Source organism: Phoca vitulina, unplaced genomic scaffold (assembly GCF_004348235.1).
Source record: "Phoca vitulina isolate PV1807 unplaced genomic scaffold, GSC_HSeal_1.0 scaffold23, whole genome shotgun sequence".
In the NCBI taxonomy this organism is placed as follows: domain Eukaryota; kingdom Metazoa; phylum Chordata; class Mammalia; order Carnivora; family Phocidae; genus Phoca; species Phoca vitulina.
Genome location: NW_022589726.1, coordinates 9,000,258 through 9,019,054, shown reverse-complemented (window position 1 = coordinate 9,019,054; position 18,797 = coordinate 9,000,258). Strand labels below are relative to the sequence as shown.

The following is an 18,797-nucleotide window of genomic DNA, read 5'->3' as shown; positions in this document are numbered from 1 at the left end:
ATTTTTTAAGTTTATTTGACAGACACAGCAAGAGAAGGAAAACAAGCAGGGGAAGTGGGAGAGGGAGAAGCAGGCTTCCTGCAGAGCAGGGAGCCTGACGGGGCTTGATCCCAGGACCCCGGGACCATGACCCGCGCTGAAGGCAGACACCTAACAACTGAGCCACCCAGGGGCCCCAATTAATTAATTTTTTAAAGTAGGCTCCACGTCCAGTAGAGAGCCCAACATGGGACTTGAACACAACCCTGAGATCAAGACTTAAGCTGAAATCAGGAGTTGGACGCTTAACTGAGCCATCCAAGCACCCCTGTTTTTTGTTTTTTAAGATTTTTAAAATTTTTAAGTAATCCTGTACACCCTCTTGATCTCGAACCTGAGATCAAGAGTCGCACCCTCCACCAACTGAGCTAGCTAGGCGCCCCATGGACTCTAATTTTATAATCACCTCTTTAATAGTATTTTGTTATTAAATAGGAAAAATGCCCTTTATATACTATTTTATTATTGCATATGCCTCAGTAGCATAGCACTTGACAAAGTACTTGTGTATTTTTTCTCATAATACTCATAATTACCCATTGAGGTCTGCAGGACATTTTTGTGTTGTCTCCTTTGCTGTAAGGAAACAGATTTGAGTATCTAACTGATGGAATTTGTTTTTTACTTAACCTTTTTTCTAGGAACGATAAGTTGCACTTACTCAGAAGCCAGAATTCAGTGTTTTAGCTATTTTTCTTCAGGTTGACTGATTTGTTATTGGTTTGCTACTCCTAGAATATTTTAATACCAGTTGGGCACTGAGATTGACTATTCTAAATGCATTTACGGCTTTGCAATCTTACAGGCCCTGGCGTATTTTGAGCAGTTAAAGATTTCCCCAGATGCCTGGCAAGTGTGTGCAGAAGCTCTAGCCCAGAGGACATACAGGTAATTATAAAACAAAATTTGCATGACTTAGAGGAATTTAAATTTCTGTGGGACCTGTATTTGGAAAATGTTTTCATAAGAACATTTATGGCTTGTGTTTTGGAAAAACATTCAGTGTAGAAATGAGAAAAATAGTAAACTAGTAATTTGGCCATTCCAGGATTAACTTTTCAGTAAAACTAGACTTTACTTTAGGCTGTGTACCTGACAGCAGATCCCAGCGGGAATACAGTACAATAAAAACTTCTTCTGATGGGAAGTGATAGTTGGTTTTCTAAAAAGTTGGGAAAGTCAGTAATCATGAATTGTATATATTTTATGTTTTTATTTTAATTTAAAGTATATAAGCATTCAGTTGCCAGTTTTTTTTATATTGGACCAAGGTCTTTCCTTTATGTATATTCCACGAGCATTCACTTCATCATTCTTAAATTGATCACACCCATGATCCATCCTCTACAATTTCCACTTTGGGTCTCTGTGGATTGAGGAACAATTAGTGCAAATTCCTAGACTTTTATAGTTATTTTCTTCCACCTCTCCAAGTCTTCTGGTTATCTAGCTCACGTCAAATATGCATAAGGTTTTTCCCTTTTTAAAAAATTTATTTTATTTATTTTTTAAAAATTTTATTTATTTATTTGACACAGGGAGAGAGAGAGCGAGAGCAGGAACACAAGCAAGGGGAGTGGGAGAGGGAGAAGCAGGCTTCCCCGCTGAGCAGGGAGTCCGATGCGGGACTCGATCCCAGGACCCTGGGACCATGACCTGAGCCGAAGGCAAACGCTTAACGACTGAGCCACCCAGGCGCCCCTAAAAATTTTTTTTATTTTAATTCCAGTTAGTTAACATCCAGTGTTACATTAGTTCCAGGTGTATAATACAGTGATTCAACCATCATCCTGTGCTCATCACAAGTGCGCTCCTAATCCCCATCATGTACTTAACCCATCCCCCCACCCACCTCCCCTCTGGTAACCATCAGTTTGTACTCTGCGGTTAAGAGTCTGTTTCTTGATTTGTCTCCCACTCTCTCATTTTTTTCCCTTTGCTCATTTGTTTTGTTTCTTAAATTCCACATACGAGTGAAATCATAGGGTGTCTTTTTCTGACTGACTTACTTCACTTAGCATTATACACTCTAGCTCCATCCATGTCATTGCGGATGTCAGGATTTCACTTTTTATGGCTGAATAATATTCCATTGTATATATATACCACATCTTTAGCCATTTATCAGTTGATGGACACTTGGGCTGCTTCTGTATCTTGGCTATTATAAATAATGCTGCTATAAACATAAGGGTGCATGTATCCCTTTGAATTAGTGTTCTGAGGTTTTTCTTTTTTATAATATGACTTTCTATGAAGTCTTTCTAAAGCATTCAACTTAATTTTTACAAAAATAGGCACTCTAACATTCATTTCATTAGTTTATTATTTTTAAAGGTTTTCTTTATTTGACAGGGAGAGAGAGCACAGGTAGGGGGAGCAGTAGGGAGAAGGAGAAGCAGGCTCCCCGCTGAGCAGGGAGTCTGATGTGGGGCTCAATCCCAGGACCCTGATATCGTGACCTGAGCCGAAGGTAGCTGTTTAATGGACTGAGCCACCCAGGCGCCCCTCATTTCATTAGTTTATATAGTAGTTAATGAAGTTATTTAAAAAAGACCTACAACTGACATAGTAAGGCTTAGGGGAAACACAGCTGACTAATAATAAACAACTCGCTGGTGGGAATAGACGCTCATGGGTATTAGTGATGGCTTCTAGCTGGCATCCTCAGCGTGCTGTGGCTATCATACTTGCCACCTTTTACAGTCAGAATCAAGTGCTCCACCTTAGTGAGAGTTAATTTTGAGAACATATATGCCTGGGAGTATATAAGATCTGGCTTTTTTTTTTTTTTTTTTTTAGATCTGGCTTTTAATTAAAGGATTCCTACAGTTTATTTTTGAGTGGAAAATATAAGTCTTGTATAGTTCATTAAGACTTCAATGTCATCTATGTTAAGAATAGGAACCCTAGGGCGCCTGGGTGGCTCAGTTGTTAAGCGTCTGCCTTAGGCTCAGGTCATGATCCCAGGGTCCTGGGATCGAGTCCCACATCGGGCTCCCTGCTCGGCAGGAAGCCTGCTTCTCCCTCTCCCGCTCCCCCTGCTTGTGTTCCCTCTCTCACTGTGTCTCTCTCTCTGTCAAATATATAAAATCTTTAAAAAAAAAAAGAATAGGAACCCTAAGTTCTTGGAAGAGGTGCTAATTAAACCTAACTTAAAACTTTTAAAGATTAAATTTCATCTTCTTATGTGCGAAATTATTTTATTTAGTTAATTCATGTATTCTAAGTTTAGATATTGTCTCGTCTTATATTGACCAGTTAGCTTTATATATGAAAAATTTCTTCCATGACTAAGCCTTGCCCAAGCCAACTGTCTTCGATGAACAGATTGTTGTTTACTAAAGAGATTTTGTCAGAGATTGTAGCTGGCTCACTGCAACTCTGCATCACCCCTGTAGAGACCTTGAGAGTAGATAATTGTTAGATATGATTTTTGCTCCCTTCTTATAAGGGCAGTGTATTTATAATTTGGTTTTCTGTATAAATTTTGAGGCTGAACTACTAGTCTGAGTGACCCTGCTCATTTTGGATTTGGCTGCAATGGAACTGTGTAGGATTGGATTTTAGGTATGATTTCATTTACCATCACTGATTTGACTCAGTCTCTGGCTGTGTGACCATTTGTCATTTTACACCTAACCTTTCTGTTATAAAGTGTAGGAGTGGTTTCAGTAATCCTAATATCTAGAATTTAGGGAAATTCCTTCTGTTTGCCAAGCAGTATACTTAAGGTGCATCTCAATTTTTTTTCATTTTTTTGCTTGTCAGATTTAATGGACCTATTGAGCGTGGAGTAATATTTAAGTTCTAAACAGTATAATAAATGAGATCGATAAATAGAAAGTAAACCAGAGGTCTTGTTTGAGAAACTTTTCAACTGTGATTCACCTAGTACTTTACTTTTGATTTGTTTTCTGTAAATTACATTCTGCTTATCTGATTTTCTTTTCTTTTTCAGTGATGATCACATAAAGTTTTTCTGCTTTCAAGTACTAGAACATCAAGTTAAATACAAGTAAGGCTTTTCTCACTGTTTTGACTCTGAAATTTATGGGGAGAGGTCATTTTTAAATTAGTTTTTCTCTCTTTGGGAAAATCATAATACAAGCTGTAAATTGAGAGTGTATGAGACACATCCAGTTTATAGATGTGTTTTTGATTTATCCCAAAGTGTTGTAAAAATACTGAGTTAATTGGTTACATAAAAAAATCCAGACATTTCACAGAAAAAATTCATTTCTAGCTTCTCTGGAAAAATTTGAAGATCTAGCAACACCAGACCTGTTTGTACATGCCAACTCTGTTAGAGGTTAGTGGCAGCATGGCCACTCGGATTTAGAGCCCCTGCCTTACATGAGCAGAAGCGGTGAATCACTGCTCAGAGGACCCTTCGTTTGCCTGTTGATTTATTCTGTAAGCCACAGACCTCAAAATGTAGACGCATTTCCATTTGAGAAATTCCACAGCTGTCATTTTGTTTTACCATGAACTGGACCACAAATCAAACTAAGATCAATGACACTACCTGCCAGGCCCACCCCTACCTTTTCTTTAAAGCCATGATGAGAAGCATGATTGATTTATTTTAGGAAATTTTAAGTAATTGAGTGATACACAAATTTTCCCTTTCAAAAATATGAGGCTGTTACTTTTTAAACCACAGACACCAAATGTAGCCGTTATTATTTTTCTTCTCTATTTTGAACAGATACTCAGAACTAACTACTGTTCAGCAACAACTAATTAGGGAGACGCTCATATCTTGGCTTCAAGCTCAGGTAAAATAGTAATTTCACTCAGTACCTTAAATTACCAGATAATTAAATTTTTAGTTTTGCAAGAGTTTAGAACTTTACCTCAAAAATGTTGATCACTTATCCTCCCTTTGATCCCGTAGCTTTTTTAGAAAGTGCTGATTTCAAAAATCTTGGGTATATGAAAACTTACCAATAATTTTTTTTTAAAGATTTTTTTTTTTTTAATTTATTTGACATAGAGACAGAGAGAGAGGGAACACAAGCAGGGGGAGTAGGAGAGGGAGAAGCAGGCTTCCAGCTGAGCAGGGAGCCCGATGCGGGGCTCGATCCCAGGACGCTGGGATCATGACCTGAGCCGAAGGCAGACGCTTAACCGTCTGAGCCACCAAGGCGCCCTACCAGTAATTTAAAATTATATCAATAACTGAAACTTTCATGCTTTCCATGACACATTGTTGAAACCTTGGTTTTAAGGTGGGGTTGTTGGTGGTGGTGGTGGTGGTGTTTGTTTGTTTGTTTTTAACTACTTGACAAAAACAGATTTTTGTTCACTCCTAAAGGTGAACCCTCCTGGACAGCCTCTTCACAAAGAGCCCTTTACAAGAGAGCTATTAGAGTTCTTTATTCACATTTTGTTCTTTTTTGTTAATTTTAATCTTAACATATAAAGTGGTTATGTAGCTAGAATTTTTATTTTCCTTAAAGGGCAAACAAGAAAAACAATTTAACTAGTAGAACCAATTTAACTAGTAGAACCAAAAACTAGTAGAATTCTGCACGTGAAACTTTTCTTTAAAAGTGTGAGAATAAGAAATAAACATAGCACATTTGTTTGTTTCCCATCTGGGTAATCAGTTAAATACTTTGGTAATTTTCCCGCATATTTGTTGCACAGCTAATCTAGACCATGTTGAGGCTTGGTGAGTTTTTGCCTATTGATGGTAAATAGGAAAACAGTGTGTTTGAGACTTTCCAACTTACATTTAATTCATGGACAATTTCTCTTTGTCAGATGCTGAATCCCCAACCAGAGAAGACCTTTATACGAAATAAAGCAGCCCAAGTCTTCGCCTTGCTTTTTGTTACAGAATATCTCACTAGGTGGCCCAAGTTTTTTTTTGACATTCTCTCAGTAGTGGACCTAAATCCAAGGGGAGTAGATCTGTACCTCCGAATCCTCATGGCTATTGATTCAGAGTTGGTGGATCGTGATGTGGTGCATACATCAGAGGCAAGTAACTTCCCATTAATTGTTAGTTTTTAATGTAGATTTTGTAGGAGATGATGGGCACATAATAAAAAGAATAGGAAGTCTTTCTTTGGAGACAGATTTTCTGTTCTTCCTGGCTTTTTTTTAAGTTTATTTTTTTTAGTAATCTCTATACCCAGCATGAGGCTCTTACTTACAACCCCAAGATTAAGAGTCGCATGCTCTTCCAACTGAGCCAGCCAGGCACCCTCAAATTTTCTTAATAATTCTAAGTTCAGGGGCACCTGGGAGGCTCAGTCGATTAAGCATCTGCCTTCGACTCAGGTCATGATCCCAGGGTCCTGGGATTGAGCCCTGCGTCGGGCTTTCTGCTCAGCAGGGAGCCTGCTTCTTCCTCTGCCTGCGGCTCTGCCTGCTTGTGCATGCTCTCTCTCTCTCCCTCTCTCTCTCTGTCAAGTAAAATCTTAAAAAAAGAAAGAATTCTAAATTCACCCAACTTACCTTTTTTTTTTTTAAGCAGGCTCCACACCCATTGTGAGGCTTGAACTCATGACCCTGAGATCAAGAGTCACATGTTCTACCAACTGAGCCAGCCACACGCCTCTAAATTCACCCAACATTTTGAATTTTGTTCTACAAAGGAGCTTGAACTGGGCTTCTTTTTCCCCGAGTGTATGTTGAAATTAGAGTGTTACTTTAGATTTTTTTTAACTATGAAAGCACTTTCTCCAATAAAATACACAAAGTGGTTCTGTTTTATGAATTTCTGGAGAAATGTGGTCTGTATTTACTACTGCTATATAGTTCCTGAGTGAGCAGGAATCATTGCTTATGAATCTGCTAGTTTCTTCTGTATTCTCAGTCATAAAGCCCATCACCTTAGTCTTTCTCTATTCATTATCCGATGTAACTTTCTCTGTATTCTTAACACAATACAAGTTGCTTGATTTGAAAAAGAAAAAAGAAAAGATAAAAAAAGAAATTGCTTGATTCAAATGTGTATAATAATTTAAGGTCATTATATGTCAGACATACTTATTACTTTAAAGGTTATCATCATGCATTTAAATTATTACCATTCCTGGGGTGCCTGGCTGGCTTGTTGGTTAAGCGTTGAACTCTTGATTTCAGCTCAGGTCATGATTTCAGGGTCATGAGATCGAGCCCTGTGTTGGGCTCTGCTCTAGGTGTGGAGCCTGCTTAAGAGTCTCTCTCAGGGTGCCTGGGTGGCTCGGTCAGTTAAGCATCTGCCTTTAGCTCAGGTCATGATCCCAGAGTCCTGGGATCAAGCCCTGTGTCGGGCTCCCTGCTCAGGGGGTAGTCTGTTTCTCCCTCTGCTCCTCCCTCCGCTTACATACACTCTCTCTTTCTCTCCCTCAAATAAATAAAATCTTTTTTTTTAAGATTTTCTTTCTCTCTTCCTCTCGCTCTCAAAAAAAAAAAATAAAAAATTTATTGCCGTTCTTGGGGCACCCAGCTGGCCCAGTCAGTGGAGCATGTGACTCTTGATCTCAGGGTTGTGAGTTTGAGCCCCATGTTGGGTATAGAGATTACTTAAAATCTTTTTTAAAAATCGAAAAAATAAAAAAATAAATTATTGCCATTGTTGCAGAATTTATAGAGATATTGATTCACTGTGTTGTACACCTGAAACTAATGTAACATCTTGTGTCAATGAAAAAAAATTTTCTTTTAATTAAAAACAATTTACATTCTCTTAAGTAGTTTAAATATCATGTTTGCATAATATTGAGAAGTACCTTTTATCATATGCTTTAGATTTCTAAGTAATGCTTATTTATAGTTTGTGTTTAGTAAGAAATTAAATCTGCTCTGAGGAATACAACGGAAAAAGGAAATTAAAAGAATCACAGGATATGATTTTAGAGTTGATAAGTAGGAAATAGTGGCAGGGAATGTGTTAACAAGTCTAGAAGTTTAATTGTGAGGAAATTATTGTGTGCAACTAGCCAGATGTCAAAAATTAGTTTGTGTGATAATCTACTTTGCACATAAGGTGTTTTGTTTTTTAGGAGGCCCGTAGGAATACTCTAATAAAAGATACCATGAGGGAGCAGTGCATTCCAAACTTGGTGGAATCATGGTACCAAATTTTACAAAATTACCAGTATACTAATTCAGAAGTGACATGTCAGTGCCTTGAAGTAGTTGGGGCTTATGTCTCTTGGATAGACTTATCCCTTATAGCCAATGATAGGTAAGTATACCTATACTTTAAAGATAGAAACCTACAAAATACAGTATATAAAACTCATGAGTTTGAAAACATTGTAACAATTTTTTCCTCCTATTGCCAGGTTTATAAATATGCTGCTAGGTCATATGTCAATAGAAGTTCTGCGGGAAGAAGCATGTGACTGTTTATTTGAAATTGTAAATAAAGGAATGGATCCTGTTGATAAAATGAAACTAGTAGAGTCTTTGTGTCAAGTGTTACAGTCTGCTGGGTTTTTCAGCATTGACCAGGTCAGTAAATTTATGTATGAAGTAGAACAAAGTAGGAGAGGTACTAATTTAAATATGCTTTCTTTTTCTTTCTCTTTTCTGTTTTTTTGTTTCTTTTTTTTTAGTATGGTAAACTCTCCTTGACTATAAGGAAACATTGTATCCAGAAAGCCATGATGTTATCTGTAGCATTGGCCTGGACAGTAGCTTATACCCATTCTTAAGGTGAAGATCTAGGGTAGTACCTGCGGTTGTGCATTTCTAACGAACTTCGAGTTGATGCTCATACTACTGGTCTGTACTTTCAGTGGCAAGGAACTGTACTATATACATGGCAGTGCATTTTGATCAAAACTAGATTTAGTTATAAATGTTACATTTTCACCATACTTTTGAATTGTTACTCATTTGAGCTGTTGGAGTTTAGCCCCAACAGAGTGAAGACTCTGAGTGTGGGAAGTAATTTAGAAACAGAATTGGAAGATTTTTATTTTACCTGTGACAGTGATAAAAAAATTACTAAGAAATATTTGTTTTGCTGTTCTGTGAGTAATACAGCTCTAGAATTGTCCTTGCTGACAGAAGAATAGTAGCGTTTTCTTACGTTGCTAATAATTGTCTCATTTAGTCTGTGGTAAAAGACCTAAAATGACGAAGGTAACATCTCTTTCTATAGGAGAACATCATAAGGGTAATTGATGAAAACAATCTGAAGTTTGAGTTCTGACTCTTTAACACTGGTATGACCTTAGGCAGGTAGTTGTAACAGCAGTTCTCTCTCTTGCAGCATAGTTAAGGCTCAAATTGTTATAAATTGTTACACATACTGTATTATGACATTAACTATTACAGCATATTTACTAACTTGAGCAGTTTAGAAGGAAGGTTTTGAAACCACAGATCTCTTTTTTTAAGCTTTTATAAACTTGGCAATATCTACAGGTCTATAACCATTAAAAAGAGTTGCTTGAAAGAGTACAAGTGGTTAATAATAGTAGAGTTAAAATTCCAGAATTTTTCAGTCAAGATGGTAGAATGGGTAAATGTCTGTTAGTTTATAATTGGCACTTGATTCATACTAAAGTTTAGAGTTGTTCTTCTTACTCTTATGTGGGTGGGTTTTTTTGTTTGTTGTTTTTTATGTGGGTGGTTTTAAATTGAGGTCTCTTGATTGCTTAATAGGAAGAAGATGTTGACTTTCTAGCCAGATTTTCTAAGCTGGTAAATGGAATGGGACAGTCATTGATAGTTAGTTGGACTAAATTAATTAAGAATGGGGATATCAAGAATGCGCAAGAGGCACTACAAGCTATTGAAACAAAAGTGGCGCTGATGCTGCAGCTACTAATTCATGAGGATGATGACATCTCTTCTAACATTATTGGATTCTGTTACGATTATCTTCATATTTTGAAACAGGTAAGTCCTTGTTTTAATCTTTTTGCCCAGTAGATATATAGACGAGCCATAGAGAATTGGAAAATACAGGAAAAATGAAAAGAAGAAAATACCCATAATTCTATTAGCTAACAAAATTTCCCCCACCCTCAACTCAACTTCTTAGCCAGAAAATGGGAATAGCCAGGTTCTAAAATTCACTAGACTTTAACAAGCTTCGAATTAGCTACAGGTTTAGGTTATTTTTTCATTTTGAATCTGTGTTTGTTTTTATTTATTTTTTCTTTCCTTTCCTTTTCTTTTCTTTCCTTTTCCTTTTTTATTAAGTAGGCTCCACACCCAGCATGGAGCCCAGCGCAGGCCAAGGCTCACGACCCAGAGATCAAGACCTGAGCTGAGGTCAAGAGTTGGACACTTACCGACTGAGCCACCCAGCCGCCCCTGTGTTTGTTTTAAATATAGTAGAAATTTTGTTAAACATTGTTCATTATTTTAATTACATATACATCATTTCGTATAAACAGTTTTTTACAATTAAAAAATTTCTCTTAGTTGCTTCCAGTAAGAACTTAAAATGTAGATGGTAGCAGTCTCCATATTATGACTGGTAGCCTTTTAAAAATTAGTAATTTCCCATTATGTCATTAGATGAGAAAACCATTCCTATTTTACTTAACATTTGATTAGTTAAATCAAGTCAAGCTTAAAATATTAGCTTCTATGTTATTGTTATAAATGTAACACATGTCTACCTACATACCTTAAGAAATTTTAGGTAATGGGAAAGATATGAAGAAAGTTAAAATGACTCCTGGTAATCCCACTGTGTATCTCTTAACAGACCTCTAGCTTTTTTTGCCTTGTTTGAAAACAAGGGAAGGGTGCCTGGATGGCTCAGTCGGTTAAGCATCTATCTTCAGCTCAGGTCATGATCCCAAGCTCTGCTTGGTGGGGAGTCTGCTTCTCCCTCTCCTTCTGCCTGCCGCTCATGCTCGCTCGCTCTCTCTCTCTCTCAGAAAAAAAAATAAATGTTTAAAAACAAAACAAAACAATGGGCGCCTGGGTGGCTCAGTTGGTTAAGCGACTGCCTTCGGCTCAGGTCATGATCCTGGAGTCCCGGGATCGAGTCCCGCATCGGGCTCCCTGCTCAGCAGGGAGTCTGCTTCTCCCTCTGACCCTCCCCCCTCTCATGTGCTCTCTCTCCTCTCATCCTCTCTCAAATAAATAAAATCTTTAAAAAAAATAAAAAATAAAAAATAAAAAAATAAAATAAAAACAAAACAAAACAAGGGAAGACCATACTTTACTGTCTTACAAACTTCTTTGGTGAATATATTATAAATATCCTTAAAGTTGAAATTCATCTACATGTCAAGTTATTTAGTAGAAATGAAATTGCTAGGTCTTAGGTGCATTTGAAATATAGAAAGGTACTGCCAAACCTTCCTCCACAGAAGTCGTGTGCATGTTTTAAAAGATCTTCATTGGGCGCCTGGGTGGCTCAGTCGTTAGGCGTCTGCCTTCGGCTGGGGTCATGATCTCAGGGTCCTGGGATCGAGCCCCGCATCAGGCTCCCTGCTCAATGGGAAGCCTGCTTCTCCGTCTCCCACTCCCCCTGCTTGTGTTCCCTCTCTCGCTGTGTCTCTCTCTGTCAAATAAATAAAATCTTTAAAAATAAAAGATCTTCATTGATTAGAAAAATATTTTGAGGGGCGCCTAGGTGGCTCACATAGTTAAGAGTCTGCCTTGGGCTCACGTCATGATCCTGGGGTCTCAGGATTGAGCCCTCTGTCAGGCTCTCTGCTTAGCGGAGAGTCTGCTTCTCCCTCTCCTTCTCCCACCCCCTACCCCGCTCGTGCTCCCTCTCAAATACATAAAATCTTAGAAAAGAAAAATATTTTGATAAGCGAGTATAACTTTAGGAAAACTAATAAATTATTGCTTACTTTTTAACAGCTTCCAGTGCTCTCGGATCAGCAAAAAGCTAATGTAGAGGTAATTGACTTCTTTTTGCCTGTAAACTGATATCAGAATCTGTATCTGCAGTCTGTCTCTTGAAATACAGCTTAATTTCAAAGTATATCAAGTTAGAGGAAACTGACAAAAGACATTTTATTCTTAATTTTAGGCAATCATGTTGGCCGTTATGAAAAAACTGACTTATGATGAAGAATATAACTTTGAAAATGAGGTAAGAATTTTACATTAGGGAGAAATCAGTTTTAATTCATTATTTACTTACCTCAAGTTAACATTTTAAGTTTTGATTATTTTAGAGTCCTTTAAAACAAAGAAGTATTTTAACAATCACTCTTGTTTATCATTGACCTCAGCCTTAGGTGAAATTAATAGAAGCTTCATAAGCCTTCATAATACCTTCAAAAAATACCTTTTTGGTATTTTGTCACTTTTTAAAACACTTTGTAGCATTGAACTTTGTAAAATATTGACAGTATCATTGGTGATCATATCTCTGTATTTAATAAGAGTGATGAGTTGAGGCCAGGTCAGTGGACCTCAGATCATAAGTGTCTGTGGAAGAGTGGGAATGGGTCACTTAACTCTCTGGACTTGTTGCATTTATAAGTCTTGTCTAGGGTTGCCAGTGAGTCAGTTTACCCTCAAGCACAAGGATCATCAGGTGTTTTCTATCAACTCAAGCATCGCTTATACTGTTTTGCAATGTGCTAAGTGTTCAGTTGCCCACCTGAGGTCTTCAAAAACTTTGGACTGTAAAAAGATAATGGTGATGATAACCAACGCATTATGCACTTACAAAGAGCCAGGCTTGTTATATATATCTTCATTCATAGGGTATTACAAGAAACGAGGAGTATGAATAAGGTGGTGAAGTTTCCATAAAGCCCAACGTGAACCCATTCTGGCTCTAGATTCTTGTCCTTAACCTCCTCCCTATACTGTTTCTGGCTCTAGGCTTTTTGAGATGTAGGGCTGAGTTCATAAATGCTTATTTGTGGGCAGTAGAGGAAAGGCTACTAAACAAAGTAAGTTTTTCTGTGTAAATAAATGTCAATGAAAAAAGCGCGTATTAACTTTAGAAATGCAGAAAACTATATGAAAACTAACCATTTACATGAATTTTAAGATCTTTTAAATTTTAAAATAATTTTAAAATATATCTTAGGGTGAAGATGAAGCCATGTTTGTAGAATATAGAAAACAACTGAAGTTATTGTTGGACAGGCTTGCTCAAGTTTCACCAGAGTTACTGCTGGCTTCTGTGCGCAGAGTTTTTAGTTCTACACTGCAGTAAGTTTGTTACTGTTTTTGTAACGAATCTGCCTCTTTCCTTTTCTCTGTGTTGATGTTCTACAATAAATGAATCACATAATTTACTAATCTTTGTTACTTATTAAGATCTTATATGTATCTCTGAAGCAATGCATTGTCTCCATTTATCTTTTTTTTAATTCCAGTATAGTTAACATACAGTGTTATGTTAGTTTCAGGTGTACATTATAGTGATTCAGCAATTCTATACAATGTTGATTGCTCATCATGATAAGTGTACTCTTAATCCCCCTCATCTATTTCAGTCATCCCACCCCCCCACTCACCTCCCCTATGGTAACCATCTGTTCTCTATTGTTAAGAGTCTGTTTTTTGGTTTGTCTCTCTCTTTTTCCTCTTGGTTCATTTGTTCTGTTTCTTAAATTCCACATGTGAGTGAAATCATAGGGTATTTGTTTCTCTGACTGGCTTATTTCCCTTAGCATAATACACTATAGCTCCATCCATATCATTGTTATCTCCATTTATCATGATCCTTGTGGGGAAACACTGCTCTTTGGAATGTAAACAATGAAATGGATCACATCAGTTATTTCTACTTTTGTGGTGTAAATTTTGTTGCCTGTTAAAATTAATAATTGCTATGACTTTTTTTTTTTTTTAAGATTTTATTTATTTGACAGAGACACAGTGAGAGAGGGAACACAAGCAGGGGGAGTGGGAGAGGGAGAAGCAGGCTTCCCGCCGAGCAGGGAGCCCGATGCGGGGCTAAATCCCAGGACCCTGGGACCATGACCTGAGCCGAGGGCAGACGCTTAACAACTGAGCCACCCAGGAGCCCCAATAATTGCTATGATTTAATAATTAAAGAGGCTTTTGTTGGTGTTATATAAAATGTTTATATTCAGATCTCACATACTCTCTTTTGGTAGGAATTGGCAGACTACACGTTTTATGGAAGTTGAAGTAGCAATAAGATTGCTGTATATGTTGGCAGAAGCTCTTCCAGTATCTCATGGTGCTCACTTCTCAGGTGATGTTTCAAAAGCTAGTGCTTTGCAGGATATGATGCGAACTGTAAGTATACTACAGATAATTTATTTTGAACATAATTTTCTGTTTTCACTATAAGCTAGTGGGAGTTCCTTAATTTAGCATCTGTTAATAGTGGGGCATTTTGATGTTACAATGAATAAGGACAGATTTCTTAACTTTTTCCTGCCCAGTTGGTAACATCAGGAGTTAGTTCCTATCAGCATACATCTGTGACATTGGAGTTCTTTGAAACTGTTGTTAGATATGAAAAATTTTTCACAGTTGAACCTCAACACATTCCATGTGTACTAGTAAGTATCCATTTATTCTCCGTTTCTGGTGGGGGGCGGATTTCCATGTATTTCAGCTAATGAGCAGATAGGATTCTGTCTTTATAACTTTTCCCAGAGCCAGAAGCTCTCAGAAACTCTTGAATATACTGAAACCAACCCCTCCTCTATTTTTTTAAAATGGACAGTTTCTGGCTTAATCAGTCATCTAAAACAAGTCCTCAGGGGCCTGTTGGTGTCCTTAAGGATTACTTATTTTATATACCTGGCTCCTGCCATTCAGGAGCTAAGAAGTAAAATTTGATGTGAACAAAAATACATTGTGACAATACCAATAAAAATTTTAAGTAAGTGCAGAAATAGTTGAGTGACTCTGTTTCTTTAGATGGCTTTCTTAGATCATAGAGGTCTGCGGCATTCTAGTGCAAAAGTACGGAGCAGAACTGCTTACCTGTTTTCCAGATTTGTCAAATCTCTGAAGTAAGTACTAAATGTCAACTGTTCTGTTTACTTTTTGTTTTTAAGATTGTTAAATGAGACCTATAAATTATTTTCTAAAAGCCTGTGGTAGATTTGGGTTTTGTTCTAAGGCTTTTTATTAGGTTTTCTTTTTTGGTATCATGTTATGACTTCTTTTACTGTTCATTAGCCAGGTTCATCACTGCAAAATGATTTGTTTGCATACTTTTATATGTAATACCTGTCATCACTAATGACATTAATTATTTATTTAACTAACAGTTTTATTGCTGTGGATTACTCTATGGCTTCTTTGAAATTCTAAGGAATATATTTCTTGTAAATAAATTTTTTGACCTTTCTGTTTTGTATTGTTTTTACTAGTACCATTTTCTTGGCATGAAAACTACTTGTTCTTAGGTATATAAGGTTGTAATTTTTTAAAATCCTAGCTTGTCTTAATGATTACATCTGACTAGGTTAGAATTGAACCTTTTTTTAGTTCCATCCTTTTTAAAAGGGAATTTGGTATTTTGAGCACAATGGTTTACATAATTGTGATTTTCCTTTTTTGCCTTTATTCAGTAAACAAATGAATCCTTTTATTGAGGATATTCTGAATAGAATACAAGATTTACTAGAGCTTTCTCCACCTGTAAGTATCTATCTTTCCAAATTACAGATTTTCCCCAAGTATCATTGATGCCACACATGCCTTTAGCCTTTAATGCTAATGTCTTGTGGGCAGTTTTCTTAATGGTGGATGGTGGTGGCAGGGATGAGGGGTTGTATACAAGGATTAGTTAGTTCTGTTTACCAAAATTCTGTTGCGATTAGCAAACAAAGCATAGTAATAGAATTAATACAAATGGAGGGGCGCCTGGGTGGCACAGTCGGTTAAGTGTTTTTCTGCTTGGGTCATAATCTCAGGTTTGTGGAATCGAGCCCCCCATCGGGCTCCTCACTCAGCGCAGAGTTTGCTTGAGTTTCTCTCTCCCTCTCCCTCTGTCCCCCCCCCAAATAAATAAATAAATCTTAAAAAAATAAAAAAATGGAAAGGAGTTGACTGATTTGGCAGAGTGAGATATGGTCTGCTCTCTCTGTTAAATGCTGAAGTAGTTTATGGAGAAGGAAAAATTCAATTTCTAAATTATTTCCTGTTTAGTATAAGATCATATTAGCCATTCTAAGTGCTACCATTAGATTGACTTTTGGGGGGTAATTTAAGGCTTTGGGTAAAGGTTAAATGCTGGTTGATAATTTTGGTATTCATTTCACAAGAAATATTTAAGTTGAGATACTTTGTAACGATGTTTTAACTTCTACATGTTTTTGTATACTGACATTGACTCATTTTTTTCATTTTGATAGAATTGCTACTAGAGCAGCCACTTGAGAAACGTTAAACATAAAAATACTTTTATTCTTTTAAGTAAATATTAGTATTTAGAGTGGTTACATAATTTCACTGAATGAAAGATTACTAATGAATTATATGGTTAAATTATTTTTGCATATTACAAAAACCTATATATTAAAGTATTTCATCTGATTAATGCCAATTTTCCCTGGCAGTTCACACTGACCTATAAGACTTAGGCATTCAGAAAGTCCTCATGCACCTGGGTGGCTCAGTCCATTAAGCATCTGACTCTTGATCTCAGCTCAGGTCTTGATCACAGCGTTGTGAGCAAGCCCCGTGTTGGGCTCCACGCTGGCATGGAGCCTACTTAAAAAGGAAAAGTACTATTTAGCCATATTATCTTATCAATATTAGAAGTTTTTCATGTTTTTTATACTATTCATATAAACAAGGGCTTGTACTATACCCATAATCTCTTTTTAGTGTAAAAAAAGGTTTTGTTCAAATTGCTTTTACCGGATGTTGTCTGCTTAATAGGGTTTTGAGTATCCATTTTTTAAGTTCCTTATATAGTTACTTTATCTTTGTGTTCTCAACTGCTACAGGAGTAATTAGTCTTAGTGGTACTTAAATGCTTTAGCTACTTTTATATAGGGACATGCTTCCTTTAATAGATGAGGATTTTTTTTTTTAAGATTTATTTATTTTAGAGAGAGAGTGTGAGTTGGAAGAGGAAGAGCATCTCAAGCAGACTCCCTGCCAAGCGCAGATCCTGATGCGGGGCTCGATCCCACAACCCTGAGATTATGACCAGAGCCTAAATCAAGAGTCAGATGCTCAACTGACTGAGCCACCCAGGTGCCCCTAGATGAGGTTTTCATTGTATAAAATCACCACATAATTTATGTTGTAAGTCTAGATTTTTTTTTTAAGATTTTATTCATTTGAGACAGAGAGAGAGCATGAGCAGGGGGAGTGGCAGACAGAAGCAGGCTCCCCACTAAGCAAGCAGCCTGATGTGGGACTTGATCCCAGGACTCTGGGATCATGACGTTAGCCGAACGCAGACGCTTAACCGACTGAGCCACCCAGGCACCCCTCAAAGCACCTTTGTACATCTCATTTTTAGTCTCGTAACAGTTGTACAAATAAGATTTTTACAAAAGAGAACAAGTTAGGGGTGCCTAGGTGGCTCACTTGGTTGAGCGACTGCCTTCGGCTCAGGTCATGATCCTAGAGTCCCAGGATCGAGTCCCACATTGGGCTCCCTGCGAGGTGGGGAGTCTGCTTCTCCCTCTGACCCTCTCCCTTCTCATGCTCGCTCTCTCTCATTCTCTCTCTCAAATAAATAAAATCTTTAAAAAACAAGAGTGAGAACAAGTTAGAAGGCTAACTAAAATTTTCTATGATAATTTGCAAAGTTTTATCAAGGGTAGAATTAGACCCATGACCTTTTGACCTCGAATTCAGTTTTCTTTCCATTATATGGTCCTAGGAGAAAATTTGTTTTTTTATAAGTACTTGATCTACTTTTTAATAATGCGTTGATGTGATTATATCTCCTATTCCTATTGGACTTACTGTGCTTAAATGAGAGGAACTGAATGAACAATGATAAACACCAATAGGACTAAATTTCTTTCTAGGAGAATGGTTACCAGTCTTTGTTGAGCAGTGATGATCAGCTGTTTATTTATGAGACGGCCGGAGTGCTGATTGTTAATAGTGAATATCCAGCTGAACGGAAACAAGCCTTAATGAGAAATCTTTTGACCCCACTAATGGAGAAGTTTAAAATTCTGTTAGAAAAATTGATGCTGGCACAAGATGAAGAAAGACAGGCATCACTAGCAGACTGTCTGAACCATGCTGTTGGATTTGCCAGGTGAGTGTGATTATAATTACAATTGTAAATTGAGTGTCTGTACACACACAGAACCATTTACTTGGATCTTTTAGAATTACGCACACACATCCATGTTTTGAAAACTGAATTGTCAAGAGAATTATCTAAACCTTTCTTCTCTAAATCCAGTGAATTAGAAGATTTGGCTGAAGAAGGGAATAGATCACATAATATTCTGCATTTCTGGTTTGACAACTATCTAAATCCTTAACTCTTCTGACTTCTTTAGTATAAATTGATCATGTATTTAGAGGGGTTAGCTGAAAAGTTTTTTGTTTTTGTTTTTCAAAAGATTGTATTTATTTGTCAGAGAGAGAAAGAGAGCACAAGCAGGGGGAGCGGCAGGCAGAGGGAGAAGCAGGCTCCCCACTGAGCAAGGAGGCTGACGGGCTCAATCCCAGGACCCTGGGATCATGACCTGAGCCGAAGGCAGATGCTTAATCGACTGAGCCACTCAGGCGTCCCTAGCTGGAGAGTTTATATAAACAGTGACATATTGGGACATCTTGGCTCAGTCTTGGTACTGATAAAGTCTTGAGGCTTCTTTTTAGCTCTCTCATTGTGTCCTGAAGACTACCCAAGCTGTCTTTTCTTTCTCTCTGCGCATACATTTTATTGG

General features: G+C 37.3%; 1 protein-coding gene across 1 annotated transcript in view; it reads left to right on the top strand.

The window, feature by feature from the left end:
• Positions 1-18,797, top strand: part of XPOT (exportin for tRNA) — a 44,247-nt gene that overhangs the window by 8,343 nt on the left and 17,107 nt on the right. The window contains exons 3-17 of the mRNA XM_032420210.1: positions 845-927; positions 4,001-4,057; positions 4,751-4,820; positions 5,812-6,030; positions 8,043-8,227; positions 8,328-8,496; positions 9,658-9,894; positions 11,830-11,868; positions 12,002-12,064; positions 13,019-13,143; positions 14,058-14,202; positions 14,352-14,471; positions 14,836-14,930; positions 15,495-15,564; positions 17,919-18,157. Coding sequence (XP_032276101.1) covers positions 845-927; positions 4,001-4,057; positions 4,751-4,820; positions 5,812-6,030; positions 8,043-8,227; positions 8,328-8,496; positions 9,658-9,894; positions 11,830-11,868; positions 12,002-12,064; positions 13,019-13,143; positions 14,058-14,202; positions 14,352-14,471; positions 14,836-14,930; positions 15,495-15,564; positions 17,919-18,157 — 1,916 coding nt within the window. The remainder of the gene's footprint in view (positions 1-844; positions 928-4,000; positions 4,058-4,750; positions 4,821-5,811; positions 6,031-8,042; positions 8,228-8,327; positions 8,497-9,657; positions 9,895-11,829; positions 11,869-12,001; positions 12,065-13,018; positions 13,144-14,057; positions 14,203-14,351; positions 14,472-14,835; positions 14,931-15,494; positions 15,565-17,918; positions 18,158-18,797) is intronic.